General features: G+C 41.5%; 1 protein-coding gene across 2 annotated transcripts in view; it reads left to right on the forward strand.

Annotated features, from left to right (window-relative positions):
- Positions 1–2110: 2110 nt before the first annotated feature.
- The window catches only part of POLA1 (DNA polymerase alpha 1, catalytic subunit), a 186526-nt gene continuing 174793 nt past the window's right edge, over positions 2111–13843 (forward strand). Inside the window, exons 1-10 of one of the 2 annotated variants that reach the window (XM_066176965.1) lie at positions 2111–2212; positions 3579–3703; positions 4643–4739; positions 5212–5292; positions 6165–6280; positions 6531–6593; positions 8061–8159; positions 9019–9214; positions 9449–9626; positions 10533–10711. In XM_066176965.1, the coding sequence (XP_066033062.1) occupies positions 2182–2212; positions 3579–3703; positions 4643–4739; positions 5212–5292; positions 6165–6280; positions 6531–6593; positions 8061–8159; positions 9019–9214; positions 9449–9626; positions 10533–10711 (1165 nt within the window). In that variant the 5' untranslated portion in view covers positions 2111–2181. Of the gene's footprint in view, positions 2213–3401; positions 3462–3578; positions 3704–4642; positions 4740–5211; positions 5293–6164; positions 6281–6530; positions 6594–8060; positions 8160–9018; positions 9215–9448; positions 9627–10532; positions 10712–13843 lie in introns of those variants that run through there. The other variant, XM_066176966.1, reaches the window with a different exon arrangement.

The following is a 13843-nucleotide window of genomic DNA, read 5'->3' on the forward strand; positions in this document are numbered from 1 at the left end:
GAGTAAGTGATGCATAGTGCAATTGCTCACCACCCACTGACTCATGCTCAGAGAGTTCCTGAGCAGTGGCCTCTGGCCAGTTTCCCTCTAGTTTATATATTGGGTACAGCATCTTATGGTATGGAATATCAGCTGGGATCTGCTGTCCTGGCTGTGCCCCCTCCCAGCTCTTTGTGCCCTGCAGCCTCTGTGCTGGCAGGGTGGGGTGAGAAGCTGAAAAGCCCTTGACTCAGTGCAAACACTGCCCAGCAACAACCAAAACATCAGTGTGTTATCAGCGTTATTATTTCCAGAATCCAAAACACAGCCCTGTACCAGTTACTAGGAAGAAAATGAACTTGATTGCAGTGGAAACCAGGACAGCAGATCAGAGAGGCATTCTCATTGTGGCTGTCAGTGTTTCCAAGGATGCAGTTTGCTACAGCTAAGCTGGCTTATTAACTAGGTATTGCTGAGAGGGGTCTCATTCTCCCTGGCAATGGGCACTCTGACTGTCAGTGTCCAGCCTCTTTTGGCACCAGGAAGCTGCCACAGGAGGCTGAGTCATTCTTCTGCTTCCACCTAAGCCTAGGGCCAGCAGTGGGATAATGATGTACTAGCACCTGGGTATGCAAGTTTGGAGAATTGGGAGGTTTTTTTTATTTCTCTTACCAATGCAAAGGAGAAGGAAGGAAACTAATTTGAATTTTCAGAACCATATAAATTCTCTCCTCCAGATAGTTGAAAACAATCAGTATATTCAGACCAAATATTAGTTCACATTTCTGCAACAGCATATCAGCCATAAGGAGAGAGCCCTGTGGTGCCACCTGCCTTTGCAAGAAGCTGGAGTCAGTGCCTGCATATTTGCACGAGCAGTAAATGCTTCTCAACAAAATTCTACAAATGATGGTGGTAGGATTTTTAGTAATGACTGGCCAGCCCTAATGTGTTTGGACAAAATACCGAGGTTAATCTGTGGAGAAACCCCATCAGTTTCCCTGGGTTTCTGAATGCATACACAGACAGATCTGAACCCTTTTAGAAGAGAGCTTGTAAAGCTTCAGTTGTCTAAATTAATACTTTTAAAACCTTTTCACATCTATGCTTGAAGCTGAAATATGTAATTTTCTGGACACAGTCCATGCTCCTCAGCTGAAGGCTGTTGTGTAAGTACTCTTGACACATTTGAGTGAAGGTATCTCTGTAGCATCAAAATGAAGAGAACATACCCCACCTCTCCACCCTGACCAAGTCAGGGGTATGCAAGGACAAGTCTGGTGAGTCTTTTCTCAGAGCCTTCCATACACTTGGCCTGTTCAGATATCAGAAATCCAGTCTAAATCTACTCTTAAAAAAAAAAAAAGTATATTAAAAACTGTATGTGTTTATATAATTACAATTAGATATTACAATTACATAATTATAATTATATAAAATACATTTATAGTGAACACACACACATATATTTAAATATATTTTGTCACTAAGCTGGCCAGCCACTATCTGCCTCTTTCAGATTCCAGGGACTCATTCACTGAAGTTGTTCCTGAAACTTGTGATAGAGCATCATACCTATATTAGTTGCGTCACGATCACTATTCGACCTTCAGGGGTTACAGGTCGATGGAAAAGTGTGGGAGATCTCCGTTTCTCTCGCTGAGAACGTCGCTGCAGGTGATCTTTCACCCTCACCCTCCAGCGTTATCCATCTGGCATCAACGACCGCCTCCCCCCAGCTCAGGAGATGTATTTTATACATGACGTTTGGACGTGATATATTTATGACGAGGCATTTAAACATGGCTTTGCCCTAACTGCGGCACCGGACCGGTACGGGCTATGTGCCCCTGCAGCAGACGGAGCCCTGCTCAGATCCGTCAGACGCAACCCGCGGCAAACCGCGGGCCCTGGCGCCAAAGGAACGCCCGCAAAGCCGCGGCCGCAGCGGCGAGCCCAGCCCAGGCGCGGCGCGGCGCGGCGGCGCAGGCCGCAGGCAGGAAGCGGCTCCGCCCGGCGCCGGGCCCCGCTCCCGCTGCGGGCCCCGCGGGGGCGGGACGGGGCCGGGCCCCTCCCGCGGGCCGCGCTCCCTCCGCGCCCGGGCCGGCCCCGCCCCCGCCCCCGCTGATTGGATGCGGCCCCGGCGGCGGCGCGCGGGGCTCCCGTCTCGCGCCACTTTCGGGAGCCTTTGGCGCGAGCGCCATGGCCGAGAGCGGCGCCCGGGGTCGGGACGGTGAGACCCGGGGGCGGCGGGGCGGCCGGGGCTCCCGTCCTTGTCCTCCCGCCCGTCCCCGTCCCTCGCGGGTGCCGGCGTTTCGCTGTCAGGCGGGGGGCGACCGGGCAGCGGCGCCGGCGGGGGCGAGCGCGCGCGCACCGGGCGCGGGAGCGCGCGTGCGCGGCGGGCGGTGGGGGCGGACGGCGTGGGGGCCTCGCGGGGGCCCGGCGGGGCCGCGCCGGCGGCGGGACCCTGTGCGGAACGGGGGATCCGCCCGGGAAACGGGCTCGGGCCGCGCGGCCCCGCGCCGGCGGTGGAGCCCCACAGGGTGGGCTGGCTCTCCCGGGTCGCGTCCCCGATGGGAGCCCTCTCAGCCCAGGGGACAGCGGTGGGCGCGGGTGGTCCCGGCTGGGGCTGGAGACGGGCTTGTCCCAGAGGAGCGCGTTGCCTGAGCCGCTGGCGTGCAGTAAAGGCGAAGGATTGACAGAAGATAAACGCGCCCAAAGCGGTCCGTCTTTGCAGTTCTCTCCCGTGGGACAGCAGGCGGTGTCAATGCCCCTTTTACCCCAGCCCCTAGCAGGACAAATCCGGACTTATCTGAGCTACGCCGCCGAGGTGCAACTCTATTCACAATGTCCTGCTGCTACCAGGAGGGCACTGCCCTGCTCCTCTGGCCGCCCGGCCAGCCTTGGGTCTCCTCTCCCTGCACGGGGTATTCAGCTCCTCACACTGAACCCGCAGCCTTGTCCCTGGGCTGTTTGTTTGCTTTTATAAGTTGGATTGGGTTCCATTTGTTCCCTGTGGTCAGATAAGTGTTCCTCCCCCAAGTTAAAGAAAAAAGGTCAGGAGAAGTAGAAAGCACCTTGCTGGGGAGAGCATTTGGAAGGGGAAGTGGGGTGTCAGCTGTCACTAGTGTCAAGTGGATCACTAGCTTGTCTCAGTCTGGTCACATTCAAGCATGGTGAAGCCGCCTAAAAACATCGATGCTTTGTAGCCGTGTAGGCCTTCTCTAGGTCTGGTATTCCTGAGTTGTCATGGAGACGTGCAAAATAAAAGGAGCTGGAAATTCCCATGGAAGGGGTGGCGGGGATCTCTTACAGGAAAAGGCTGTTGAGATTTGAGAGGTGCTTTGGGAGTCTGGGTGGTAGCTTCGCACTGAATGTGGGCTGGCATGAGAGGGCTGTTCGAGCTCCCTGTCAGGCCATGCCTTCAGTATCATTCCAGAATTGACTTGGGAAGAGCCATCTGTGACTCTGCTTTTAGCCAAGTAGGTTTTGGTTTAAAGAAAAACTGCAGTCATCTATTAATACATCACTGAATACTTAAGTACCAAAGCTAACAGCTCATTGTTAAATTAATTTCTCTTGGTTTTGATTATTTGCAGCGATGAGTGAGTCTGGAAGCTTTGCAGCATCACGTTCTAGACGTGAGAGGAAGAGTAGAAGAGGCCAGCAAGAAGCACTTGAACGTCTGAAAAAAGCTAAAGCTGGAGAAAAATTAAAATATGAGGTGAAAAATATTTTCTTCTTAATTAAAAGCGAATGTGAGCTGAGAAGCTTAATCACCATTTATTGTAAAAGTTATGGGAAACAAAATAAGCCTTCAGATCAGCTTTTTTATTTTTAATAGTGTATGTTTTTCTGAATGTAGTTTTCTGCTTTCTAATATAATTTGTTTCTTTTTGTTTTCAAAACTAACCCAGTTTTTTTAACTGCAAGTCTAAAATGTTTGACATTGCTTGAGAACTATGCCACAGGGTAGGACCAATTTTTAAAATCAAATAATTAATGTTATGATAGGAAGTACTTTTTTTTTTTTTTAATCTTGAATGATTTTAAACTTTAATTTCAGAGCTGTACATGACTGAAATCCATTAATACTGCTATGCTGTGTTTCCATAAAGAGACTAAAATTTAAGTGGTGGAACTGAAATCTGGCAGTGTAAGATTGATACTGTAACATTGTCCAAGGGTGATGCCAACAGGAAGTGACTTCCTCATTGAGGTGAATAAATGTAAAGAAACCAGAAGTCCGTAGATCATTAACATGCAAATTTTCTCTGAGCACTCTACTTGGGTACATCAAATCCCTTTCCTTTTTATTGAGCTCAGACTGATGTTTGAGAGTAGAGCCAAGGCCAGAAGTCCCTTTTTTAAAGATTTTTTTGGTAATATGAAATGAGCAATAAAGCAAGTAAATTTCAAATGAAATCTCTGCCAGTGCTTCAGTAGATTTTGAGTTTCAGTATACTGTGATAATTTAAAAAATCGATAACTTGTCTTTTATCACTGCCAAAAAACCCCCTCCTTAATAACCATGCTTACTAGTTGTGAACATTGCAGCAGTGTAGGCACCTTCCATGCATTCTTGGGAACTTTTGTATTCTGACTGATGCCCTGCAGATTGATGATATGGAAACTGTTAATCCTCAGTATACTTTAACTGTAGGTTGAGGAGTTCACAGGCGTTTATGATGAAATAGATGAGGATGAATACTCCAAGATGGTCAGAGACCGTCAGGATGATGACTGGATTGTTGATGATGGTAAGTTTAAGACTAATTTGGAGAGTTATTTTGGTTCTTGTGTTATAACTCAATTAGGCTTGATAATGTTCATGCTTTGAAGTAAGTTATTGTTAGTACATTCTTAAAATTTGTTTCAGGAGACAAGAGAAAGGCAATCTTTGAATGGAATTTAATCTTTGCACTGTTCTCATACTAGTCTGTTATGATGGTAGTGAAAATATTTTTCTGCGAAGACCTGTGCTTGAAATTTTATTTCTAGTTATCAGTGTTACAATTTTTCAAAAAAAAGTACTGTTATTGATAATTTCTCATTAAACATGTAAGAACATATTTAGTGTAATAGAAGATACAGCTGAGAGTGCTGTAGTTTTTAATACTTGCTTTTGTAAACTTTTGCTCTATATTAAAGGGGGAAAAGTAAATATGTTAAAGAAACAGGAATATCAGAAGACAGAATTTAAACTGCAATTTTAAAACATTTTTTCTACAGACGGGATAGGTTACGTAGAAGATGGAAGGGAAATCTTTGATGAAGATCTGGATGATGATGCTCTTAGTTCCAATAAGAAAGGTAACTTGCATGTGACCACTGAAGAATGTCTGCCAGGGTCTTTTAAAAGGTACTCAAAATGGGCAACTTCCTGTCATCAGTATATGTGGTAAATATGGCCAAATGACAGATTACTTGAAGCTCTGTCATTCTGTGCCTGTGGATTTTGTTCAGCCCTGGTGATGTAGAGGATGGAGGGTCACAAATTGAGGTCACATCACTGTTAACTGCTTCAGCATGACTGGGGCACTGCTGTTCACAGTCTTCTGTGGAGTGGGGATTCACTTCTAGAACAAATGCATCTGGGAGGAGTCTTGGTGTTCAAAGCCAGTGCCTGAAAGATGTGTGGTCTCTCCTGATCACTAAAATACTTGCATGCTTGTAAGAATCTAGGATCATATGATTTTCTCAGCTTTTTTATGGAATCTGGTGGCAAACTGAGAGACTGAGTCTGATGCTGAGAATGCAAGCCTAGTGCCAAACTCCTGGACACTCTTTTATTATTATTATTATTATTATTATTATTATTATTATTATTATTATTATTATTATTATTATTAATTTATTTATTTATTTATTTATTTATTTATTTATTTTCTTTTTTTTTTTCCCTGGAGATGTTTTCCTATGAAGTGTCTGTCCTTTTTCTGGAGTATGCAAAAGGCATCTCTGACATGACTAGGAAAGACAGGGTGATGAGAGGGTCTTTCATTTTTTGTGTGTGCATGACAGCTGCTACAAAGCTGAAAGATGACTAGGCTTCATTTCAGCCAGAAGTATAAAGGTAGAAGAAGTAGACTACCTTGGCTGTCTGTCCTTGCTAATAACTGGACCTGTAAACATTGCACTTTTCTTACATAAAGTTCACAATTTTTCATTTTTTGTTTTGGTAGGAAAAGGTGGCAAAACATCTACAATTGATAAAAAGAACGTGAAAAAATCTGTGGTGTCAAAGCCGAACACAATTAAATCTATGTTTATGGCCAGTGCTGGGAAGAAAAACGCAGATGTAAGTTTTTACATTTTTGAATTTAAGTATTTCTTACTTGTTCACAGTTTTAGTGGGAGTGGAGTAAACCAAAGGCTCATTTTAGTTTTGTGTGTCTAGCGAGACAAACTTCTATTATGATCTCTTGTGTATGGAGCATTTCTGAAAGCGTTGTGTGTGTTTTGTGGAAATCCTCTAGTCATTTCCTGCTGTTCTCCTGATTGAGTTTGCACATATAACTGAAAACTGTTTGGCTGATCTTACCTTACAGAAAACTGTGGACCTGTCCAAGGATGATTTACTTGGGGATATTCTTCAAGATATTAGTGCTGAAGTAAGTATGTCAATAAAATCTGTTGGAAACAACCTTAATCCTTAATTTGTCATGGAACATACCAAGAAAACACATATTTTTGTGAAACTAGACAATCTAAGACAGATTTCATCCATAGCACATCTCACTGGTCTATTCTATGTGTGTGTGTGTCTGCCTGTTGTCTCCACTGTGCAGATGTTGCATGACTGCCTTGCTTGATAAGGCAATACCTCTATGACCTGATTACAGACAGTTTATATTAAGATGGTGTGGAGCCTGTGCTAAGGCAGCCTTCAAGGTTTTAGTCACTGTGGAGTGAAAGAGGACTTTGGCTGCCTCTGAGCTGTGTGCTGTGTATCTGTCACCACGCCTCGACCAGGGAACTGTAGGACATCTCCATCTGACCTCTGTGGGTTCTGGGAGGAGCTGAGGGAGCAAGAATGTTTCAGCAGGTGATGTAACCTGAACCTCTGCCTGCCTCCCCTCCTGCTTCCCACGTTTTGCTGCAGAGAACCAGGTTAACGCTCCCTTGGGGGTAGGAGTGCAGGATGGCTGCTGTGACAGGGTTGGACTGTCTCAAGTACCTAATGCCCTTTTAGCCAGATTTCTTGAAACCAGAACGATTGCTCACATGTAAATGCTGAAACTGTTGTAGTGGTGAGATACTGAGGTGGACTATGATGAATCATAATAAGCTTAGCTTGTTTTTTTCAGTGTAGTAAAGGGTATAGGATGTCCCAATGTAAAGTTATTCTCTTAGTTTTGTGCTCTTATTATTTTGCTCCTCCCTATGACATCTGCTTGAGGCTATAAAACCTGCCATGACTATAACCCCCCTGCCTCTCCCCCTCCAGTATCATTAAAGAAATGCATTTTAATGCTGTCAAATTTGTAGAACATTGATTAGGGAAAATAATGTTAATAATTACACTATGGCTTCTATTTACTTAAATACTAGTTAGCTACTGATTTTTTTTGTTTTGTTGTTTGTTTTATAAAATTTCTTTTGTTGTTAGCTGTCGATAAGGTTAAGTAAAAAAATATCTGTACATGTAAGTAAGTTAAAATGTGTTTTCCTCTAGTGGAACAGTGCTGAAAGAGCACTTCTGCCTTTCATGAGGCATGTGTGTTCAATACTACTGCTTCAACAGACATGAAAAACGGCACAAGTCATTCTGATACTTGTGCAATAAAGGCATGGTTAGCTATTGAAATTCCCACTGTTTGAAAACTGTTTCACTTATTGATGACAGTTTTTCTCAGATTGTTTCCTCCCCTAGAAAATCCAGTGTGTGTCTTCATGGGCTGATTGCTCAGGTAACATTATTTTATGGGGCTGGGTTTCGTATCAGGAGGTGTTTTCTTTATCAGCCAAAAATATTGGTGTCTCTCTTTCTCCTTGATGGAAAATGTTACTAACCAAGGCAAAAGAAAACACTAAACAGCTTTTCCTTTTGTCACTTTCTCTGTTCTTGCAATATTCAGACAGTTCAGCTAAGTCCACCACCAATTATAATGCTGAAAAGGAAGAGATCTGCTGGAGTACCACTCAATCCTTTCTCTGTGAAGTCCCAAACTTCTAAGGTAAAGGGGAAAAGAAAAATGTTCTCAGTATTAATAAGCACTAATCTGTGTTTTTGTTGAGTACTGTTTACTTTTATTTCTCCTCCTGGAAATTAACTTTTCTCCTTAACTTCCATAGCAATGTTACAGAGTAACTTTGTGCTTTTTTCTACATTCTCTTTCATGTGAACGCTTAAAGAGTACAATTAGTTTTGTGTATGTGGGATAGTAGGGGTTTGTAGCTGTTACATTTGACAGGTGAAACTGTTGTTAGGATGTTTAGTGCATCACCAAAGGTGAGTTTCTGCTCTGTGTCTGTTCCAAAGAGTAGAAAAGACCCTTGTGGTAAGGAGAGAAGGATGGGAGGTGAAATAAGGAGTGTGGAAAAGGATAAGAGACCAATCATTTGCAGAAATGGGAAACAAATGGAAAATTGAAGCTATGGACAGGAGTTTGCCCTAGTGGAACATTTTGGAGTGAAAGGAGGATGGACTGCTAAGGATGGAAGGCTAGCATTTTGTTAGGAGTTCTGGTAAATGGAAAGGACTTTATAGCTGGAAATACAATGACATAGTTGGTAATGATCTGTAGAAAGAAAATGGAGTAGTGTAGATACATCTGATTTGTGAAACCTTGTGTGACATCAACTTTTATGTTGAAAATAATCACCACTGCTAGTTACCTTAACAGTTGTGTTTGAAACTAGAAGCAATTGGAAAAAAGAGATGGAGTAAGACAGGATTATGGTGCAAAATATATGGAACTTTTCCTCTAGCCCTGGTTACTAGATCTGCAAATAACAAGTGAAAGGTTTTGTTTGTTTTTTTTCTTCTTTGCTCTTACAAGATTATTTTTAACTCATGCTGGAAATGTTTTTCAGGTAATCGCCCCTGTATCGAAGAAAGCTCCTGCTCATGTCAGAAAGGAAACTCTTCCTCCAGCTTCATTTCATCCTAAACATCCCAATTACACAGCAAAGTCTGTCAGCGTCTCTGAAAATGAGGACACCAAGCATGTGCAAAAACCTATAGAAAATGAGGGAACAGCGAAGGCAGTCGGAGAGAAAGCTACTAAAGGTATCAAGAGTAAATCAAAACCCAATTCTGGAAACTCTTTCGATATGATATAGTAGCGTTAAAACACTTGTTGAATTATACTATATATATAAAATATATATAGAAACTGAGTATCACATTTAAGCCATCTTAATGCTGTATATTATGGTCATGCTTATAGTGTGCTATCTCTGCATGCTGCTGTAGTATGCAGCGTGTCATTTTAATGATTCAAGCGTTTAGTTCTATCTGCAGCACTTGCAGATGATGATCAGGGAATGATGGATTTTGATGAGGTGGACTTTGATGAACCTATGGAAGCAGAGCATGCGGAAACTATACCTGAGACAGCTGAAAGCTTGAAAAGAGATGATGAAATTGAGAAGAAAGAGACAGAGCAGCTGGAATCAGAGAAGAAAGAGACATCTATCTTGTAAGAATCTCTTTTTCTTCTCTTTTTTGCTTCCACTTAGAAGACTCTCAATTTCCATAAACCTTAGATTTAGCTTCATATTTGTCTTTGCCCAAGGGATAATTGTGATGTATCAGAATGGTAATAATGCTATGCAATTTTTTTTTTCACAGTTACATTAAGAATAGTAACATGCTGATGCTGCATAATTGAAAAATATTTGATGTTTTTGGGATCTAGCATGTGACATATATTTCAGCACACTGAGGTGGCTCAATGTAGGTGTTGAATAGTGAACTGTGATGTCAGTAAGCAAAACCAAGGAATTTCTAACAATGCTTATAATAAAGTGAATCTGAAAATTTTTCATAATAGATGTAGGTAAAAGTTTTGCTGCTAAAAGTAATGATGAACAGCTATGTCTTTAGAAATAGGAAAAAAGCAGGGCTTTTCTCTCGTTGGCTTTTATTTTTCCTCATTGTTTGGAAAGATCTTGAATCATATGTTTCCATAGCAAAATATTTCAAACTGTAAAACAATTGTATGATGAAAAAGACCTAATAATCTAGTGACTGAAAATGTAGTTTTGTTGAAATAATCCATTGTTCCCACTAAGCAACTTGTATGGATGGATGGATATATTTGATACGTAAAGACTTGAATTGACCAAGGCTGAAATTGCAGGTGACTGACTTTTAAAGCCTGTGTGTGGTGTATCAAGAGCCATACTTAAATGTCAGTTCCTGCCTTTGTCACTCCATCCCTCTTTTCAGAAGAAACCTGAGGAAACCCAGCTGCTGGGAATGTTGCTTAGTAGTGGAAAGTAAAACAAAAAGGGTGAGAATCTAGGCCTGGAAAAAAGCAAAATGGTGATTCTAGCAAAGGCACAGTTTTAATTGGTTTTTTATCCTTCTGCAAAACCTGCAGAAGTTGTTCTCTCCCAGGTCTCTCATGTTGGGACAGAATTGATGAGGACGAAGCTGATCTAGCAGCAGCAGAAGTTCAGCTGGACCCCAGCCTCCTTCCACTTGTGAAGGGGGAAAGTGATGATCAAGTCTTAAGATTTTATTGGCTGGATGCTTATGAAGATCAGTTCAGTCAGCCAGGTAATGTTCAGTTAAAGGCAGAAAATGCTAATCTTTTTGTTCAGATTTTCTTTTTTAAAAACTGGGGTTTTCAGACTTCATTAAATTACATCCAGGTACCCTGTGTCTCTGTGCTCTGAGATATTCATCCCTTGTTTTTCTGTACCTCTGTCTGCAGAGCAGGGCATTGTGACTGGGAGAAGAATGTCATCTCCTGGCCTAGTATAGAGGTAGGGAAGTAAAAGGGACTTACTAGCACTGTTCAGTGCTGATGACTCATTGTCCTCCTTAAAATTTTGTATACCCCAGGAGCAAGCTGAGGTTGTTAATTTCTTGCTCAGTGATGCAACAACTGAGCATGCTGTCTTGTTTTTGGAAAAGTAACTCAAAATTCACGTGGATGAATAAAAAGCCTGTACTATAGCAGTTGCATGGTTTTATACAAAGGAAAGGTGTGTCTGTCAAGGGAGGAAGGTGGTCTGAAAGATATGAGGTCTGTCTTGTATTTCTTATCCCCTAATGCAAACTATCTAAATCTTAAAGATTGTCTTTGAATTGGTAAGATACTCTGTGCAGTTGAAGTGTGAATCCCAGCTCTCACAGTCTTCAAATTGCCTAATTCTGATCTCAGCTCTGACAAAACAATTTGTGTTCACATCTGTTCTGAGCACTTCCCATCTATCCCCTCATTTCATCATCAGCTTTAGGATCTTGGGTTTCTAGTTTGCTTCATGTGTATTTACCAGAAGGTTCTTTCACATGTTGGAGTTTTTTTCAGTTGAAGCTGTAAGCATTGAGTCACATACATTTCTTTGTTAACACCTTTTGTTGTGAGTTGGGATGCTAAACTTAAATATGAGACTGTGCTGGGCTGAACAGCTTGGTGATGGGAGTGGTAATAATCATAGATATCTTGATGAAATCAATGGCTCTAATATAAAATTGCTACTTTTAAAGAACCCACTATTGTTATTTTTCCTTTTTTTTGTCTTTTAAGTCAGTGATTGCTGAATGGAACATAATTATGAAAGGATTTCTGTTCCTCGCATGCAAGGAGTGTTCTTTTCTCATTATGACTTTTTCAGGATTGAATAATAAAGACTGCACCTGTTTTCAATTAGTAATGTAGAAGGGAAAATTTTGATATTGCTTTTTGTTTAACATGTTCATGATCTTTGTTTATGCCTCATTTGCTGTGATGTCAAATGCATTGCCTGAAGAGTAAATACTATAGCATAATCATAAGACTTTTCAAACTTAATGATTTTTTGGAAGCTTACTTTTCATAATTCCCTTTATGGTCTTAGGCAGAGAACTCGAGAATTGTGATCCTGTTAACGTTTTAAAGAAATAATGAATAAAACCTGCCCTTATTTTTTTCCCCTTTGCAAGACATTCTCCATGTGTTTTGACTTGCTTACCTCTTGGTTCATTTAGTAGCATGATCTTTCTTTTCACAGGCTTTGATTTATAAGCTTTATTCATATTTTTTCTTTCTTTATTCTTTCTACAGTCTTGCAGGGGATATGGCCTGATTTCCCTCCATTGATTTATTTTTTTTTTTTAATGAAATGTCTCTGAAAACTCTTGGAAGTTAGTTCAGCTTTTACTGTCTGTGGGGATGGTAGTGTGTGTGTCAGTGTTCAACTGGATATCAAAAGGTTCCTTCCATTTTAGATTTGATTCTGTGAAGTCTGTTTATTAAGACCGCTTGTTTTTCAGTGCTAGAGTTGATAGAAGTTTGTCTTTGCAATCCAGACAGCTTTTTTACCCTGTCTTCTACTGGCTCATGTATCCTTCTTTCTACCTCCCCTGCTTATATGTACTCCTCTGACAGATTAACTACTCCATGCTCTTAATATTTCCAGCTGTTCAAGCAGTCAGCTACTGTTTTGTGATCTCTCTCACAGGTTCATCTTTCTTTGTGATACAAACCTATCTGAGGTGGTTTTTTTTTTATCCCTTAACAAAAAAGTAAAAGATTGCTGGGGACAAGAACTTCATCTTCCCTGTCACTTAGGTCTGCAATTGGAGCTCTTTCTCAATACTCCTATTCAAACTGTCTAGATCTTCAAGATTGCCTCTGTATTAAAATTTCTTAAGATACTTTGTGCAGCTGAAACTCGGATCCTTGCTCTCATCATCTTCAAAACAGCAGCATTCTCTGTCCTTGACAAAAGTATTCTTGTTCACATCTATTCCAGGCACTCAGAAAGTGATTTCTCATAGTCTGTCACTTTGACTCTGTCATCCATCTTAGTGCATCTTCACTGATTTATCTTTGATCTAATGCAGTAAGAAAGGTGCCTTTATGTCTGATAGATCTGGCGAAGATAAATTATAACTCTTAACCAAGGACTTGTTCATGCATTGCCAGGCCAAGGAGAAATGCAGGTTCCAAAATCTTGTATGCATGAAACCCTCTTTCTGAGACAGTCTCAGCATGGATATTTCTGTTTTCATCCATAGTAGTATGCTGTAGGAAGAGTGTCCTTCATATAATCAAATTGCAAATTATTTGGAGCTTGAGGGGAACCTGGTAAAGCCAGGTTTCTGAGTCGTACTAGAGAGTTTTTTGTGCTTGTAATTTGAAACTGTTTGTGACAGTTGGGTGGCTTGGTACCATGTAATTTTAAAGTTTAACATAATTTGATGAGCAGTTTGCAGCATTTTGTGCTATTGCCAAGTTCTCTGGGCTCAGAGATGTGTGTGTACTGTAATGACATTGTCCACAGTGAAGTCAGTTGCTACTAGTCCTGCTCTGTATAATCTTTCTGAGTGTCTCCCTTGGTTACAACTGCTGTCTTGGCACCCAGGATTCCTAGGAATGTCATGCACCTTTTGGTGTCCTCATTTGTTAAAAATAGTCTCTTGAAAGCTGATCAGCTTCTAGTTGTCTTCAGAATGCATTTTTACAGATTTTATTTATAATAGAGTCTTGATCTCATGGTACTGAAGTGTAGGGAAGAGGAGTTAATTGTACTGGTCTAGCTGAAGAGTGAAAAACTGTAGATAACACACGTTAGAGGCTTGATTGACAGTATAGGCATTCTGATAATGTTCAGCTTTCACTGACATCTCTCTCCTTCCTCCCTCTCTCTCGGGATTATCAAACTAAAATAGGCAGCAATGGAATATCTGAATAGAATTTGG

Source organism: Chamaea fasciata, unplaced genomic scaffold (genome assembly GCF_029207755.1).
Source record: "Chamaea fasciata isolate MVZ Bird 193981 ecotype frontalis unplaced genomic scaffold, bChaFas1.0.hap1 SCAF_2, whole genome shotgun sequence".
Classification (NCBI taxonomy): domain Eukaryota; kingdom Metazoa; phylum Chordata; class Aves; order Passeriformes; family Sylviidae; genus Chamaea; species Chamaea fasciata.